This window comes from Lampris incognitus, chromosome 2 (assembly GCF_029633865.1).
Source record: "Lampris incognitus isolate fLamInc1 chromosome 2, fLamInc1.hap2, whole genome shotgun sequence".
Taxonomy (NCBI): Eukaryota; Metazoa; Chordata; class Actinopteri; order Lampriformes; family Lampridae; genus Lampris; species Lampris incognitus.
Window position 1 is genome coordinate 28,634,186 of NC_079212.1, and position 19,497 is coordinate 28,653,682.

The 19,497-nt window shown below is 40.6% G+C and overlaps 2 protein-coding genes across 2 annotated transcripts; both read right to left on the reverse strand.

The window, feature by feature from the left end:
• Window positions 1-6,753: 6,753 nt before the first annotated feature.
• Window positions 6,754-7,543, reverse strand: sst7 (somatostatin family member 7). The gene is made up of 2 exons (XM_056275261.1): window positions 7,439-7,543; window positions 6,754-6,981 (listed from the first exon to the last, which is right to left on the reverse strand). The coding sequence occupies exons 1-2, from the start codon at window positions 7,541-7,543 to the stop codon at window positions 6,754-6,756; spliced, it is 333 nt and encodes a 110-aa protein (XP_056131236.1).
• A 4,510-nt stretch (window positions 7,544-12,053) lies between these two features.
• srm (spermidine synthase) lies at window positions 12,054-17,413 on the reverse strand. Its single transcript, XM_056274461.1, has 8 exons — window positions 17,224-17,413; window positions 16,780-16,900; window positions 16,243-16,335; window positions 15,419-15,572; window positions 15,231-15,314; window positions 14,498-14,643; window positions 14,190-14,312; window positions 12,054-14,046 (listed from the first exon to the last, which is right to left on the reverse strand). Exons 1-8 carry the CDS (start codon window positions 17,352-17,354, stop codon window positions 14,029-14,031), a joined length of 870 nt encoding a protein of 289 aa, XP_056130436.1. The 5' UTR covers window positions 17,355-17,413; the 3' UTR covers window positions 12,054-14,028.
• Between the last annotated feature and the right edge of the window lie 2,084 nt (window positions 17,414-19,497).

Genomic DNA, 19,497 nt, shown 5'->3' on the forward strand with positions numbered 1-19,497 from the left:
AAAATTAGCTGGTGCCTGAATTACAACATGCTTCTCATCAAGTGCACGGATACAATTTGAAAAATTCAAATTTTCCTGGAACCTACTGGCAGTGTTCCTCCAGAGCTCCTCAGCTGGTTTCCCTCATTTGTGCCCAGATGACATCACAGGTGTCTTTCACCAAATTGGCCATGGTTGACACACCAAGATGGAAACTGGAGGCGATGGCTGTAAAAGAATCCCCATTGCTGAGGACTCTGGGGGAAGTAAGAAAACAATTTGATAAACATTTGTGCCAGTAGGTTAGGATTTTTTTAATTAACGGATATAATTTATTAATTGATATCACTTTTTGACTGCACTATCAATAATAAACAATAAATAATGATAATCTCATTACAGGCCTGCCTGGCTCTACAAATATGTGAACAACATAACAGATTGTAAAAAGAAAAATAAAGCAAACAGCAGACTATGCTCGATTTGTAATGACTGTCTAGTTAAAAAGAGGATATGAATATGGATATGAGTAATATAGATAGATAGGTAGATAGATAAATAGATAGATAAGGCAGTGTTATGAAAAACTTCGTGCTTATGATAGGCTATAATATAAATATTTTAATAGGCCTACGTATTCGAAACGTACACTATAGTAGCTTAGACTATACAAGTTACCGCAGACAGACTGCTAGACGCTGCTTTGGGTCAGTAGGATCCTGGTAGTTGGCCCTCTGCCTCCTCAGATGTGGCGCTAGTATCCCCAGAAGGACCTCAAACCGTCCCACGAACATCCTAAAATATGTGCGGAAGCGGCTGCGGTAGAGCTTCAGCTCTTGTATGTGGCTGTAGAACGCTCTCCTTCTCTTTCTCTACCTTGTAAAATGGAATGTACCCAAAATCTCATCTTCTTTTGTCAAGTGAAGAGAGGAGGACAAGATCATCATCACTAAATGATGTTTAATCCATCATTTTTTTCTGAAGAATGATCTGTCAAAAATTCTGTCATAAATTCGTTTCTGTTGCAAATTCGTTTTGCTGTCGTATGAATAGTTTTGATGTGAACTATATTTGCAGGCGAATATTTCGCATATTCTTGTAATTTATTCATCATGCCCCCAGTGTGTAAACGCCTTAATCCTTCAGATCTTATGTAGTTCTCTCATATGTTACATCATGTATGTTCCCATCTACGTAGAGCTGCAAAGTTTCAGTTTAGCTATGCTTATGGTTCACATGTTTTGTTTCACATTAAATTGGTCAAATTTCCTTTTTTGCACAAATTTTGAACAAATTGCAAAGGAGGACATTTTCGCATCTCCAAGCAAATTCTTATGGCAAGTGCACCTGTTCTGGGCATGGTCTAGTAGTGAAAAGAAATTAAACTCCTCACCATGTCCTTGTTAAACATCAGTTGACTTTTATCATCTTAGTCCTGCTGGACCTATTCCACTGTCTGGAAGGCTAATATAATCCAAAAGGAAATAGGAACTTGAGAAAATAAAGAACAGATTTTTTCACAACCATGATACCGACACAGACATGACGTATGGATAACTTGGTCCACTCACCCCAAAGTTTAAAACTACTTTCTCTGCTGGTGTTGTCATGACGGGCTTACTTTGAAGTTGTTTTACACCCTTAAGAGGAGCACCAACAAAACCTATTACTTTGTTAATTTTAAACACCGGCACACATGAAGTCACATTTAAATTTGAATTACACAGTCGGGTCGGAGCACTCATCTTCCCCCTCCTTCAGATCAAAAGGAAAAGCCAGTATAAAAAAGCCTTGGTTGCAGGCTCTGGCTTTGATGTTGCTCCTCATTTAGGCTCAGGGGCAGAAAGTAAGGAGTGGACAGCACCTCCGCTGACATCAAATTGTTTTGTGTTTGTAATTTTATTCCCGGGGCCACTGATTGGTCCCAGGAAACGCACTTCGGATAGAGGATAGAAATGATCAAAGAAGGTTGAATCAGTTCACCTGGATACAAAGTTTTGACAGATATGTTTCATCACTCAACTAAGGGACATCTTCAATCTAAACTGACTTTAAACTGAAGATGTCCCTTAGTTGAGTGATGAAACATATCTGTCAGTAAACATTGTATCCAGATGAACTGATTCAACCTTCTTTGATCTTCTCACCTGGATTATTGAGCATGCATCAAGACAGGATAGAAATGAGTTTGAATAGGAGATCCCCCCCCCCCACAGATCCGCTCCGTTCCAGCATGACGTAATCTAAACAAAAATATCTAAATCTCAAAGTGTTGCTGATTCTGATATGAGCCTCATTCTGATGATATTTCTGTTTATTATAGTGAGTAAGAATGAAAAAGTGTAGGATGGACCGTAATCAAATGGCTGTACAGAGGCCTTTGTCTGCTCCCATTTATGGGAGAGACAGCACAGTTTCCGGCCATGGTAGAAAGCATATAATTACATGCCTTTGAAATGTGAGTGAAATTCATGAAACTACACCTCATGTTCAGGTGGTGTTTTTCAGTGATTTTTTCATTGTCTTGTGCATGTGCAGCATAATAAATGGTAATGGGCCTTTGAAGGGAATTCTTCTTCCTTTGATTGTCTGGTACATGTTTGCGTGTTTCACAATGAAGGGAGTAAATGATGTCCTCACATGTTTCCGTAGAGTGCTTGTAATCTGGTCATTTCAATGAATTTACATCCGCTTATATTTTATCAGATGAAAAATAAGCAAATCTGCAGTCAATCATCTCTTATTCGTTGTATCCTTCCAAAGGAAAAAAAAGGAATGGTGGGCAGCACAGGGGCACAGTGGTTAGCGCTGTCACCTCACAGCAAGAAGGTCCTGGGTTTGAACCACGGGGTTGTCCAACCTTGGGGTCATCCCAGGTTGAACTCTGTGTGGAGTTTGCACGTTCTTTCTGTGTCTGTGGTGGGTTTTCTTTGGGTGGTCCGGTTTCCCCCACCATGAAAAAGACATGCATGTTAGGGATTATACTCCTGTCTGTGCCCTTGACTGAGGCATGGCAAAACGAACTGGAGTTGGTCCCCGGGTGCTGCACTGCGGCTGCTCACTGCTCCTAGCTACATAACTAGGATGGGTTAAATGGAGAGCATAATTTCCCTATGGGGATCGTTAAAGTATATCAAAATCAAAATCAGATAATCTAACCTAAACTTTCCACTTCCCTGTTCTTGGGAAAACCTGTGCATTTCTTCACAAGTCTGGTGGTGCTCACAGGGCAGTGTAGATTATTTGAAAACTTGTAAAAAAAATTTTTTTTAAAAAACCCCTGCAAATCTGCTTTCATTGAGATATCTATGAGATGCCAGACATCTTTCAAATCACTACTGTCAGAGAGGGTCAGAGAGGACGTATACCAGAGTTGCATAGATTTAAGACTAATCTAAACCTTGTACAACATCCTGCAGAATGCACCTAGCTTTGTAAACTGGTTTATAGGGAGCTCACCTAAAAGCTAATTAGCTATACGTCTCCCTCTATCTTTACACAATTTGCCACGTGTAATGAAAGTGCTTCGTTTCCCAATCAAAAGGCCGAATTAGGTTAGTGCCTCAAATGATGATGATGAAGTTGTAATTAATTTTACTTCATTAAGTGTAATGGTCCGTAGGTTTCCCTGTCTATATGGCTAATAGAGTCTTAATACAGAATAGACAGAAACAGGAAAATCAAACAACCATATCGACAAACAAATGTGGGCTACATGTCTATTAAAACAGACCCACCACCCTTTTTATACACACAGTTACATGCTTCTGCATACAGGTACATAGCAGCCAAGATGCAGTCTGAGCATGTTGAAAACCATTTATCTGTATGTGTGCAGATTATGGATGATGAGGACTGCCAACATGGCGGTATGCCCAACTCCCTTTGGAGCATCTCAAAAGCAGCACTTAGCCATGTTTGGGATTTGTGCCCAGTTACAGAAAATTAAATTGATGACATATTGATGACAATTGGTGACAATCATTAATAAACCCATTATGAACTGAATAGACATTAAAAAAATCATGTTTTGTTTATCTTAAACATTTTCCTCATAATAATTTAGTAAATTTAAGATTTATTGAAAAAGAAACTCGCCATGAACAGAATGTTGTCCTTTTTTTTCCTCTCTTATAAACATAATAGAAAGCTCTAGATACAGCTTTACCTCATGAAGGATCGGACCCAGCTTTAAATGTGGCATTTGGTGGGTGCTTTTTACAATCAATGTCCTGCAACAATGGGTCAATCCTTCTCATTTTTAGGGTGGGTGTCCATTTCTAATCACAACTGTCCCTGGTCAAGCACATGCCACCTGCACACAAGGGCAGGTAGCGGTCTCTCAAGACATAATAGAACTATTGATCCAATACACAAATGTGTTATTTAATTTCTATTCATCTTTGTTTATCATAGACGGCCATAATAACATTGAAATATCTTGTTTCTGTTGTCAGTGGGAGAGGTGTGGATGTTAGCTGTGCAGACTCCCCTCCCAATAGTTTGTTAGACTGAGACGGACATGAAGTTAAGCTGAATACTGGAAAACAGCAATAATGTTCCTTTCACACAAAGTAACCCATTAATAAGCTAATCAAGACTGCTGGGGTTTCCTCCAACATGTTGTTTTGCAAACATCTGCTAAAACCTCCAAGCTGAGATGAAGGTGATTTTCTCTTAGCATTTCCCTTAATACTTGGTGCCTATGGGACACAATACTCTGATGAAATGCACAGGTTTATTCCACAGTAAAGACGAGTGTCTTCAGATATATTATGTAAAGACCTAAGCCCACAGAGCACACTGACAGTTCTTAAATGAGCAAGCATGTCATCAGATGTTTGTTGAAATGATTCAGATCATATTTCTCCGATACGTACTGTATTTCCCACTGTGACAGGTTTTTTAATTCATGTCACTGCAGCTACACGTTTATCTTATCTAGTTCACAGCTTTTATAAAACACGAGGAATCCTACACTCCAGTGACCTCTCAAACAAATTGTCCGATACAGCGAATTATGTTTTCCTCCATGCATTCGAACAATGCATTGATGACAGGGTTATAATTACCACCCCATGTAATTTACCTTGTGAAATCCATCAGTTTCCAAACACGTACTGCGCTCAAGGCTCAAAAGTGAGAATTAGGTTGTGCCCAGAGGCTACTATTCTCCACTTCAGCATGTTATAACATCAATGTACAGCGCATATCATCATAGCCCATACATGCCAGACAGGCCACAGCAGCACGAGGTGACCGTGGTGTGATAGATGAGGCACCGTGCCCCCGGTAGCTAATGTAGGGTCTCGTGTGAGGTGAGCAGGTTGGTGGGGTCACACGGAGAGCAGGTCATTACCTCAAAATGAACCGCTGTGGTGCTTTAACTATGTAATGACGAGACAGTGAGGCTCAAATCAACAGATTTCGTACCAATTCATCAGCACTTTCATCACCTATGCTGATTTCACCCACTGTTTCTGCAGCCTTCAGCAAACACAATGGAAGCGGCCGATTCACTCATTCGCCTGTCCCGATTGACATGTTTTACAACGTGATAATTCACTGACGCATCTCCCTCGAGCAGTGGCTGTGAATTAATAAGGATATCTGTCCGAGAACTGCTAGATCTGTTGAAGAGGTTGAATCGTTTCAGATTTGGTGCCATTGCAAATAAACAGTCCAATTTTCTCATCTAAGTGTTTCTTTGCGGATGTAAATTGCATGTGTGGAGGCTATCGCTATTTTCCCAGACCCCCCCCCCCACACACACACACATGGGACTACAGAAACCCCACCACCTGCAGGAATCACTATTCACAATGGGGGGATGTGTTAACCCTGTCGACCCCCCACCCAGGAGCATCAACAGTCGTGCTCCTTGCGATGCCCGGCTGAACTGAAAGCCCATTTAAAGTATACTGTTGTTAATACCAGCACAGTTTCACTTTCTTCACTGGTCCAACGAAGTGCCGAGTGCATAAACCAAGGATGAATAGTTTTACATTAATTCTGCTTTTAGAATAGAGTGGTGGCTGTAGGGGAGAACACCTTTGTAAGATTTTTTCAACATAGATTATTTAATTTTTCATTTCATTATTTTTACCTCTTAAAATGAGCTTTAAAATTAAGTAAAGCAAACAAAAGAAACAAAAAATAAACTGTCATCTTTAAATCAAAGATAATGATGACACGATATACCTAACATATTGGGGTCTATGCTTTCACTGAGCCGTCTCTGACTGGAATGTGTTTTCTGGACCACAGGTAAGAAATACACAGTGGCCTACTGGCAATACGTGCACTGACTGAGTCATAATACTATTCAGCTTCTATTGCTAAGGCACATTATGCACGGAAGCTAGAAAATACTTTTTAGGTTGTAACAAAAACATTTGTTGGAGGCAGCCGGTATAATGTCACAATCTATTTGAAAATTATGACTTCTTAGGACAGGCCTATGTTTGGGTGTAATCATATATGGAAAAAAAAAGAGCAAGGAACTCTTATCATCTCAAACATTATAACCATGCTTTATTATTGACCCTTACATACATGAATACATTTATTTCATTGATAAATAAATAAATAAATAAAAATAAATCATTGATATTGAAACAGACAGACTGTGTCAGAAGTCCATCGATATGCATGTCCGACAGGTTTAGATGGTATGTACAGCTGAAGTCTACTACAGTTCATATTGAGCTGGGTCGTGTCACTGTAGGAAGGGAGTACAGTGCGAGCGTACCGCCAGGACCACTTCTGGCACTGTTAGCACGACGTGAAGGTTTTCCAGAAGAAGTTTTTGCATGGGGCTTTGCGGTCACGCTGTGGCAGCGATAGCCTGTTGTAGACCGCTCTCTCCTCCAGCCGGGACTCCAGGGGCTCTTCCAGCTGCACGGGCAGATCCTCCGCTGGCAGCATGTTGGTGTCCAGCACTCCATCCAACAAGCTGGACACCAGCTTCAGTATCAGCTCCTTGCGCTCTTTGCTCAGTTCCTGAGTGTGATACAGAATGCAAGGATGGTGACAATGTAAAAAACAAAACAAAAACAAAAGCAAAAAAAAAACAAAAAAAACTTATTTTCTCACTTAAAACATGGTCAAATCGTTTAATTGGCACCATTATCACCGAATTCAATAGATGAACACTTGCAAAGATTTTCAGCAATCTATCTACTTTAGTCCTCAAAGATGAAACCGATTCCTTTGAAATTCCCCCACTTAAACATTTAGTGAAAGCTAAATATCGACTTTTTAGCTGCATTCAAAAGGTCTAATCTTAAATTGAAATGTCAAATGCAAGATTAGAATTGATCCTGTGCAACAGTATTTTCAATATTTTTCAGTAACAGTATTTTTCTCTCTAAAAAAAACCAAATAATTACACTGACCATTGAACTTTTGTGTGAAAATATCTCCTCATACATCGATCTAAATGATGGCAATTGCTCACCTTGTTCGCCTGCATGGGGCTCCTGTCCTCCACAGGAAGCACGGCCACTGCTCTAACACTGAACAAAAAGCCCATGAGAGCTGCTGACACCACCAGGAGCTGCATGCTGTGACCAGAGTGCAGAGGACAGACCAGAGCAAAGCCACAGGACCAGGAGACTCACGGAGATGGTGAGAGTGGGTGTGTGTGAGTGTGTGTGTGTGAGAGAGAGAGAGCGAGAGAGATAGAGGTAAGTGTGAACAAGATCTTCAGCCTTTTAGACTGGCGTGGCGTTCCAGAGGAGGAGAGTGCTGGAGAAAGTGCAGTCGGAGGAGGCTGGTCGGAGGAGGATTTTCTTCTTTGGAGCTAGATTTGGACACCACGGCTGTTTCTTCTGCTCTAACCTCCAAAGTCCCTTACTCTTTTATAGCCCGCCCCATGTCTGCCATTGACGTAGTGGGTGGTGGGTGTATAACAGAGGGTGGTGGGATGTGTGTGTGTGTGTGTGTGTGTGTGTGTGTGTGTGTGTGTGTGTGTGTGTGTGTGTGTTGGGGGAGGGGGGTAAGATGGAGAGGTCAAGACAAAACAAATGGAGCCACTGAACGGTTAACCCTTTTGATGGATCATGAGGCATCGCGCTCACGATATTTGCCAGGGGAAACAGCTGCAGTGGAGTGCTACGTCATGGGGGCGAGAAATATGTCTGACATCAATATCCAACCATTAACTTTGTCTTCGACTTAGCATTTTCATTTGTCTGTCAACGTACCAAGTTAACCTCTCCACAGCTGGTGATGGACAGTTAGGAAACTTCAAAGCAATTTTAAAAAGGCAATCTGGAGATCAAAATAAAAAAGGGTCACAGTTCCCTGAAGTTACAGGCAACAATTTTCGCAAGGCAAAACTGAGCAAACGCTGGCCACGGCCACTACTGGTCATGCCCACTGCTTACATTTACCAGGGTTCTAAACTGTCCTTTTGTCTACATCTGATTTCTGTCACTCACCTTCTCTTTGCAACAGACACCTGCAGATTGCAATCGAACAGTCTGACACCCAGCATGACTTGGAGCTCTGTCTTCATATGAGGTACACCATAAACCTTTTAAAATCAGCCACAAGAGATGGTATGTCTTCAACAATGTCTTGACAGATTAGGGCTGAACAATACTGGAAAAAGTTGTACATTTTGATATTTGTTTGTGCAATATGTATTGTGATATAAAATTTTAATTTCACCTGAAATATGCAGCTTTTAACTTAATTAGCTCCATTTGGAAATAAACTGGTGGTTTTAGAAGGGGAAATAAAGCAGCTGTTCAGTATTCTGGTTGACTCAACATGACACCATTGTATTGTGTTAATACCCAGACTAGTCCATGATCAACATGGTATTTATTATCCCCTTTGCTTACCCCCAAAAAGGGACCTTGTCTATGATGGGTGAAAGAAGGGTGGTGTCTCGCAAGGATTCATGAGATTACAGGAAGCTTCGTATCACAGTTCTCAATAAGAACGACGGTGGTATGTCGCACTGCATGCAGGGCATATGTACAAGAACAGTAACCAAGAAGTCATTAAATCAGACTAAATAGTGTTATCAGATGGACTATACTGATTTTCTTCAACAATAGTCAAGGGGGCACTGTTGCCTCACAGCACGAAGGTCCTGGGTTCGAACCTCAGGCCGTCCCAGGTCCTTTCTGTGCGGAGTTTGCATGTTCTCCCTGTGTCTGCGTGGGTTTCCTCCCACCATCAAAAAGACATGCATGTTAGGGTTAATACTCCTGTCTGTGCCCCTGAGCAAGGCAATGGAAAGAAGAACTGGAGTTGGTCCTCGGGTGCTGCAGCTGCCCACTGCTCCTATAGAACAGAATGGGTTAAATGCAGAAAACAAATTCATTGTAACAATACAATGACAAAATAAAGCGGCTTAAAAAAAAATCAACCTTGCTAGTTTTCATTGTTTATCAAGCAATAAAAAGTTTTAGCACAATGTGACTGATGGACCCAATTTGCCTTACACTGACCTTTGCAATGTCAATGCTGAAATGAAATATCATTCGACCCGCCCATTATAATTGTTTATCCTCTTTCAATGCTGTATTGTGTAAATTGTGTAAACACAGCATCCATTGCATGTTGTCCATCTTGGGAGAGAGATCCCTCTGTTGCTCTCCCTGAGGTTTCTTCCTATTTTTTCTCCCTGTTAAAGGTTTTTTTTTAGGGAGTTGTTCCTTATCCGATGAGAGGGTCTAAGGACAGGAGGTTGTGTTGCTGTAAAGCCCACTGAGGCAAATTTGTAATTTGTGATATTGGGCTATACAAATAAAATTGACTTGACCCTATGACAGATATTCATTATATCTTTCATTTACAATGATTTTGTATTAAGAAAAAATCCATCACTTGTAAATCAGACAGTCATATAGTTTGGGAGTAACCATGTTGAAAATGTTATTTATTTACCTTCTTTACAATGACAGAGGAAAAACTTCAGTTTCCCTAACCTAAATATTGAGATTTGACAAACTAACACTATTTTGAAAAGCTGCCCAAGTACAACAAAACTTGACCATAGTTGTAGAAATAAAACCTGGATTTCCATGGCACACAATGACTGGGAGGTTCGGCCCTTCTGTACTTGAGGCACCAGTGTTTGCTGTGGCTACGCTTTGCAGAGTAGAGCTCACTTTCACATGGGTGCATTTACACAGGCTCTTTAGGTTTAGATCATTAGAAACCAGGTCAGGCCACCACTGTCCTGTTAGGAAATGGACAATGGCAGGGGGTGGTTTGCCCTGAACGACACTTAAATGACCCCAGCTACAGCTGACAGTGATAGGCTCACTGAAAACAAAGCCACACAACAGCTTTATCTTTACACGTTTACATGAAAGAATAAGTGCAATGAACTATATGCAGGATTTTAGTTTGTCTGGGGTGGCAAAAATTAGACAAAAAACAATTGTTGCAAGGTAGAAAAATTAAAACTCCTTACTCAGATATATTTGGGTTTGTTTTCTTGCAACTTTTGATAGGGATGATTAACAAATGTTAGACTTCAATTTGCTGCTGTTAAGCAGCAAAATAAAGTTCAATGAGTAAATCAACTACTCGCAGATAGGTACTCTCCAAACCCGATTACCAGACTTAATTAAATGTCAGCTTGCTATTGAACTACAGTAAAACAACCCATAAATATAAGAAAAGAAAAAAAGAAAGAAACTATAGCAGCTTATAACAATGAGTCTGAGTCTGGAGGCTCCTTGCTGTTTGCAGAATGTGCTACCGGTAGGGAACACACAGGTTATACTGCATGGTTTGTCTGATGGTACATTTTCAAGAAGGATTTGCTAGGCTTTAAAACTAGAATTTCTGGAGCATTTTCTCAATACGCGGCTAATATGAGGAAGGCCCGAAGCTTATCTTTGGATTGGCTGATGGTTGAGATGGATAGAGTGGGGTTGTGGCATGTTTGGAGAATGCAGAACAACTGACCTGCAGAGGAGCCCATCTCACAGCAGACTTCAAACAGTGGCAAACGTCAGCGTGGTCGACAGGCGCCGGTCTCCACAAATCTTATAAAGAGATGTAAGCCTCCCTTTTTACGATCTCTACTCCACATCACTTGGCCTCCAGCACCACTTTGTACAGCTCTTGTGGGAGATTATCACAAAAGACCATTAATTCCAAGGTTATATAAAACCTAAATGTATTTGGGCTTTCATGTTAAATGGGGCTAAAACTGTCTGTTGAGTCAAATGACTACAATGTTTTATTATAAAACACACAATAACCATACTGGCGACAGTTATTGTAGATATTGCAGCAGTGGTATTAGAGGTATTTGGACTTTATAATAATACATTCAAACCCAAGTGCTACTGATCTCTATGTACATTTACACACACCTTGAAGTAGACTTGGAAGGATCCCCAAACTAAAGAGAGAGAAAAAAACAAAAAACAAAACCTAACACAATGTTCAAAGATAAAATGAAAAAAGAGGACATCCATGTACTCCATGTACTCACGTTGACTACCTGCCAGTTTTCTGGCAGGTAGTCAACAAATTGCAAAATGCTTCTGTACAGAGTACAAAAGCATGTTTTAAAAGTGGGTCTGCATGACTGTCTTGCATGCAAAATCCTTACCACAAAGGAGAGGAAGCTGGTTGTACACTGCAAGGAACAGCCAAGACATTATTATGAGGGTAAAGTGCTGTACTGTTAAAAGTTGGCCATAATCCAGTGGTCAAATACAGAGGATTTACACAACCACGACTAGGAACTAAGACCTACTGGAGTAGAGTTGTTACACGACAAGTCCTATTGCATTGCGGACCATAGAAATGGAAGGTTTAGTTTTTAACATCCTATGCATACACAGGAAACAAACAGAGAATACTTTGATGTAAACTGCATTGGGTTTGGCTGGGGAGACATTAACATCCAGTTTTAATAGGTTTACTAGTAGCTCCACGCACGTCACTATTAGTTACATAAGAAAGTACGCCATCTTGTGCCTGAATACTGAAATCACACTTGTACAAATGCCCAGTACTGCAGTACCATTCAAACAGGTGGCAACATTTATTTCTCTGTAGGAAACTGAGTTTCAAAGTTAGCAGGATCAGTAGCAGCACCTAGAAATTTATCAGTCAAGTTTTTTTGTTTGGTCTAAAATCACAGTTACTCTCACAGGACTTTACATTCACACAATTAAAAAGTATATACAGTAGAAAGCAATGGACAACACCCTCTAAAAGCTTTGCAACGAAAGAGATTATTCTGGGGGGTGTTCCTGGTACCACCAAACCATCCTTCAACTGGATAAATGCAATTCAAACATCAACCTGGCGCTCTGAAAAATTGTACTCCATTTGGCCACCACTGTACCAGTGAGCAAGACACCTAATTTCTACCATCTATGAGGATGCAGCTCTGTGGCTGACCCTACATCTTGACCTCCCCGGGATGTTTCAATCAATGAGACAATCACCCGAGCTCTGATTAATTAAGCATCACATCTACAGGACTCCAAGTAAAACATCTATCACAGGTCCATCTTCGGGCAACATTTAGAACCATACTAGCAATGTAAAAACTCATATGTGAGCAGCTGTACAACACAAATATAGCAGACTCACTAAACTACAGCAGCTTTGAAGACAACTTGTCAGAACTTAACTGTGGTCTATGTGCAGAGATCCTTCCAGCTTTCATTTAATTTTCAATCTCATGCAAAGTACAAATATGAAAGATCAACGCAAACAGGTCTCACATTTTACAGCAATTATTTATTACATGTCATAATTCTTATAAAAACACGATCTCTTCTCTGACTCCATTTCTCAACATACTCAATTGTGGATTTACAAGTGGTGTGTATTCCATAAGGATCATTCCATACTTTACAACAGTGACTTCAACATTTTCTATTCAATGAGAAATAAGCTCTCAACAAAATTAATTCAGTGTACAGTCTTATCACTGTACCATCCTGTACTTTTAATAACTCCATATACCCGAAACATTTTTGTCCAAATTATAATACTTCAATGACACTTTCCTCTTGTCAGTATCAGGTAGAATAACTTCAATACCAATATTAAGAATAATATCAATGCCATTATTAAGAACACGTCTTCAGTTCTTGGACTGGTGAGCATTGTGGTATATCCAACAATTTCATGCCGTCTCCAATGGTTGACAAATATTGTAAAATTTGTAAAGGGACTATATTCTCAATTCTTGACACCTGAGCATTCTTGTTACGATATCTGTCCGTAGGCACACTGACAGAAACCCAGAGCACTAATTCTCTTTTCAACAATGAAGCAATCAATTTTAGGCACTATTGGGTTCATTTTTTTTTTCTTGAGGACACATTAATAGAATTGCAACTGATGGAAAGCAGGGGAATTTTCCTGTGAGCCAAAATCAACAAGGACAGAAAAAAAACAACTTTACAGAAGTAAGTAAAAGTATGACACATATACAGGATAGGAAAGGGAAAACATCTCCTCTAGGGACCAGCCATCCCTATCTCCTCTCCTAGTTTAAATTAACTGCAATGTGGATTTAGCCTTTTAAGTATAGTTAAGCTAATTATAACACCCTTAATGACCTTAAAAAAAAATACTGGTTGGGTGTCCTCACTGACGGTGCATTTTTGACTCTCTTACCCCATGTACTATGATGTAATGATAATGGCTGACTGAAAAGAATATTACTTATGAGTAACGTTAGGTATGGTTATTGCCCTGTCCATGTAATAACCCAACCAATTCTTTTGTAACTCAGGTGGGACGATTATAGAGGGAAGAAGAAAATATGTTCTGAAACAAATAAATACATACAAAGAGCATGTAAGACTTGAAGGAAGGAGGTAATGGAAGGAATTTGTGTTTTCTCCGAAGAGCCTGGCCTCCCAACCCGCACTCACTCACACATGCACACATGTATGCACGCATGTACACACACATCATCACCAGGTCCCATCTTCAGTAGACCCAGACAGTGTTGATTGTTAAGGAGGTGGTATGAAGCAGTCCTTCCATTGTCCAAGAACCAGTTGAAGAGAATACATAGGGTTGTCTTGTCAGCACTCACACTTCATTAAGTACCTGACAAAAACAAGGACACAGTTCAAAATGAGGCAGGCATGAGGAACCAGGCAAGTACAATACTTGAATCTTGTGTACAGAGCTGTCTACTTGAATAGATTTGCATTGTTTGTTGTTTTTCTTCTACTTTTGTGGTTTTTCACCTTTCTTGCAAACTCAGGGAGGATGAATGATGCTTTGTGGATCTCTGGGTTGTAATATTTCAGGTTCATACTTTCCACTTCATCTTTTGAGAGTTCCCTCACTGGTTCCCGGAAATTTGTTTCCTAATACAAAAATTCAACAGAGCCCTCAGTCATCTTATTGACAGCAAGACACATCGCGGAAAAGCAGGCAAGTACCAGGAATACCAAATGTTGAAATAGGTATGAAATTAGGCCTTTGGCATGTAAGAGCAATCCAACAATGACGTGCGAGATGTGATGAGAAATGGAGAATGACAACCACTCACAGCATTCTTGCTGCAGAGCATAAAGCCAATTTGGCCACTGGGATAGGTGGGGATGGTGCAGTAAGCATAGTCTACCACAGGGAATAGGGTCTTGCAGAAGGTTCGCATCTCCTTTATCAGCTCCAAATGGAGCCACTGACACTCTCCTGTGGAAATTGACAGAAGTGCACATGAGATGACAAGTTAATATCCTGGTGGTCTTTTTGGCAATGTTCCATCCTAAGGTAGGTGGGAGAGTCAGACCTGATAAATGGGAACATAACAGTTCTTTGGGAGTTAATAAAAGCCATCAATATTTTACAAGTCGTGCATTTGAGTGCTGTAGGCAAACTGAAAGAGGGGGATGAGATTGTGCAGCTGTTTTTTTTTTTTGGCTTTCACAACGGCACATGACTGGAATTCAAATTTACCCTGACCATTTTTTTTGATCTTGCAAGCAGTACCAATAGTGATTTAGCAAAAGTTCAGACATACAGCATCACAAGGCTACTGCTACAGAATACTTTTCACCCAAAAGCTCAGCACTTCCTGCACAACTTCCCTCAAGCCAATTGTTAAATAGTGCTTACAGTCTTACAAAAAAGAACCCTGTACTTTTGACTGCTCAACATGAAATCTTAAAATTCCTATATGCAATGATTAGCAACTGCAAAAAATTCTACTGCTGTATTTTTGACACCACTAATGACGGAATGGGGAAAACCAGAATCTGAACAAGTTGGTAGATATTCACCTTGGCAACAGAGAATTCCACCCTCTCTCAAGGCTGTCTTCATCAGTTGATAGTAAGACTCCTTGAACAAACTCTCAGCAGGGCCTGTAGCAAAGACAGACAACTCATAACCGGAAATAACATTTATTAAATATTAACCAAGACATCATGACAGAAACCTTAGGGGACACTGGTGTTTGAAAACTTACCTACAGGATCTGAGGAATCTGTTATAATAACATCAAAGGCATCCTGATTCTGCTTCATAAACTCAAAACCGTCTCCAACATGGAGAGTTAGCTTAGGACTGAAGAATCCCTTGGCCATCCCGGGGAGGTACTTCTTTGAAACATTGATGACATCCTTCATAGCAAGGAACATTAAAAACACTGATTAACAGACTTCCAGAATAGGAAATGCTACCTGCAATCCATTTACTTTCTGCACTCTAGAGCCAGATAAGGAAAAAACATGTCCTTTGGTGTGGTCCTTATTCCTTAAATACTTAAAAGTGCTAAGTGTGGCATAAAATGATTATGTAGAGGTTATTCTATGTAGTGTGTCAGTACAGGGCACATTAAAAGTGTCAAAAAGTACAACGCATTTGAAGAAGTTGTTGGTCCAACAATGAGACATGCTCACATGCAACGTTATGCCTTGCTGCTGCATAAAATGTAATTTTCAGCTTAAAAAAAACCTGTTTTCATATTTTCTTTAGGAATTATCCCTAATATAATTCCTTCAATAGTACTACCTATCTATCAATCAAAATTTGGAAATTAATGGGCTACTCATATATGTGCTAATTAGCTAGCTAGTTAACCACTAACAGTTGAAAGAAGAATTCACACTGACGTTACATAACATTTAAGGAAGATAGACAATTTCATGAACGCAAGTACTGTACAATATCAGGTGTGGTGTGATGGGTTTGCAGAAGGAAATTATATTCTGTAACTACATACATCAGAGCCTTATGTGACAGCTTCATAAAACCCCAAGGAATGGGATATGTCAGTGTTGCAATACACACCTCATCTATTTCACACTGAACTACTGATTCAACCAGTGGATGCTTCACCACTTCCCTCAGCACACCGCCATCTCCTCCCCCGATAATCAGCACCTGCAAAGTAATGAGTATTAGCTGTTAAGACTGAACACAGAATTACGACTCACCTCTGCCAGAAAACTGAGATTCTTTGATGCTTATTAAATAAATCTCGGAGGGAACTTTCCATCCACATTCCTACATGAAAATTTCTCTGCACCCTGTACTATTGACTGCTCCGTGTGAAACCTACTGATGTTCGTATGCACTGGTTAGCTCATCCATGCAAGAAGCAGCCCTCCTTTGACACACTTCCTAAAATTTCTCCCATTATTTCCCTGATAAGGTTTACTGTGGAATTTTTCCTCTGCTGAATCGAGGGTCTGAGGATGGGGTTACGTTTGTTATTGTCATTATTCTTTTTCCATCTGCTTGGAATTGTGATTGTAAAGCTCTCTTGGACTTGACGGTGACTTAGGGCAATAGAAATGAATCTCACTTGAATTGAGTGAATAATACCTTCTTTGGGCAGGGGTGGCTGCATACGGGAAGGTTGGCAATCATCTCTTGGTAGGAAAACTCGTCTCTCTCTGTGCACTGGATGACTCCATCCAGCACCAGGACATTCCCATAGGTTTTACTGCAAATCACAGCCCAGTATGAATGACTCATACGAGAAAGCTAATCTCTCACTTGGTTTACGTAATATAGATAACGTACTGTGCAGACAATTTAGAAAACGTTAACTCGTAACCCCTGAAATCCTGTAGTTATAAACTCTTTCAAGTGTACTTAACTAAGCGTAGAGAAACCCTTTTTTAAGTACACAGGTGGAGTTTATTTATAAGCTAGCCTTAAAGGAAAAACATGGGTTCGGAAAACAACTCACAAAAACTCTATCCATTCATTGCTAGCTCACGTTAAGTTAGCATAGCCTGCTAGCCGAGTGGCGAAGACACTCACCTTTTAAAAACCATAACATCTTGAAATTTAGATTTTTTATGGTAGAGGACCTCTTCCACTTGGAGACTCATCGCTTGCCCCGGCCATAACGTGCATGTTTCAGTAAACCATCCATCCTTAATGTTATCCATAGTTGATGCCAACAGCCGAAATGTCTCGGGAGGCGAACGAGCACTGAATGTAGCTCTGACACTTGGCCGTTCCGCGACACCTGAACATGATGCCTCGTCTTCCAGCAAATGGGATGACGCTGACGTCATCATGATAGCTATAAACCAATGAAATGACCGGATGTGTGTGACGCGTTCATTTGTAGTTTGTTTGACTTTACACAACCATCCTTTAGCCACGTGAAAGCTTCCCACCGTGTGTCAGTAGTATCTGGGGAGAAGGGAAGGGGGGGAGAAGGGAAGCCCTAGACTGCCTTTAAGATTACAGCTACCAAAATAGGGCGTCCCTGTGTGTGCATGTGTATAAAATGCAAATAGATGGTTTGAAAGTTTAACAACTTTATAATTCGCTCACCCTGATGAGGCAACTTGCCATCGACAACTGTAAACAGATCTTGATCCCACCTGTCAACTGGCACAATGAAATTAAAACCTTTTCCATTCAAATCAAACGCAGACATTTTACCATGAGCCACTGAAGAAATGACACATGTACGCGCGCTACAGGGCTGGAGCCAGGTTGAAAGGGATGGACCTATTTATTCCAAGAACAAATTATTTATTCAGACCGGCCTTTGACCTACTATGGCTAAAACGTGTGATTTAGTGTGATCTCATTTTGAGTATGTGCTGCTTGGTTTCATTAAATACTATCGGGACCTTTTGCTTTGTTTTCTTTGTTTTTTAATGGTTTATCGAACGACCCGCCCGTCGTTACAGTGATTTGACCGTTTTCACCTAAAATTGATATGCTCCCTTTCATTTCGCGGTTAATCTGACCTACGGTCCGTGTGTGCGCGATATAAAGGTCAACTCTTAATTATCTATTCAAATGAAAATAATATTTTGTAACATATTCTTCTCAAAATTATGCCAAGCTTGTGGAGTTTAATACTATGTATTAAAATGAGTCATTTGGACCCCGAACAGCAACACAAAAGTTTTAATTGACCTGGGAAGATTTGGCATCATACATATAACGACCGACTGGGCAAATTACAGTCGTAAACTAAACACGATGGTTATGACCGCAGTTATAGGCGCCCGCGCGTGCGCGTACACACACACACACACACACACGCACACACACACACACACACATCTGTGGCGTTCAGACGTGTCGCCATAGCCTTCGTAAGAATCAAACAGGCTGACTGGACCTGACGAGCGGTCTAAACCTCAAAACCCTACAAACTCCAAGAGGACGTGTGCCGGATGTCCTTGGTGATCCTCCGCGAGCTTCAAACTCAGTCGGCGTGTAATCATCTAGTCAAGTGTGTTCCCGAGATATGAAACTTTTACAAAATAAAAGGCCACTCAGAATATGCCATCACAGCTTTTTCCCCACCGATCTGGAAAGCTCGCATTCCTTCGTAACGTTGCTTAACGTGTCAGCTCCAGGAATCTATTTATTTTTAACACCGTTCCCGTTCCCCTGGGTGAGACTTGCACAACTGCAAAACAAACCCGAGGCTCTCAGGCACTTGTCAACAACAGCCGATATGTATGGGCCACATAATGAGCAGCGTTCATAGACCTGTTTGGTTGTATAGTGCTATCGGTCTGAGGGAATGGGAACAAAGGAGGCATTCCAGTCAAGTAAAATAATGTCCTTCAAAATGTGTTTAAAACCAGTGGCTCTCATCTTTGGGTACCTCCTGCTGCTGGTTTTCTATTGTAGCAGGCAGTTTATGACATTCACCTGCGGGGTGAGGGAGGTTGTAGACCTGGAACAACAGGTGTATGTAAATAAACTACCTGGCAAAATAGAAAACTACAAGTACTGTTGGTACCCAAGGACCCAACTGGGAAGCACTGGTTAAGATGATTAATATAGGCCTAGATGCTAAATGCATGCTGGCTGGCTTGGCTCAGATATGAAACACTTGATCAAAATCGTTCAAGGGCTGAAAGATTTGTAATTTGTTGAAGACATGTCCCGAGCATTTTACAGTGGGAAAATGGGACATGATCGATAATAGCACCACCCAACTTATCACAGCACATTTCACAGAGAAAAGTTATTTTCACTTGTGCAAACTCATTCAAATGGGGGCAAAGGCGTTATTTTCATATTTAGCATTATTCAGAGCCATGCTTATAA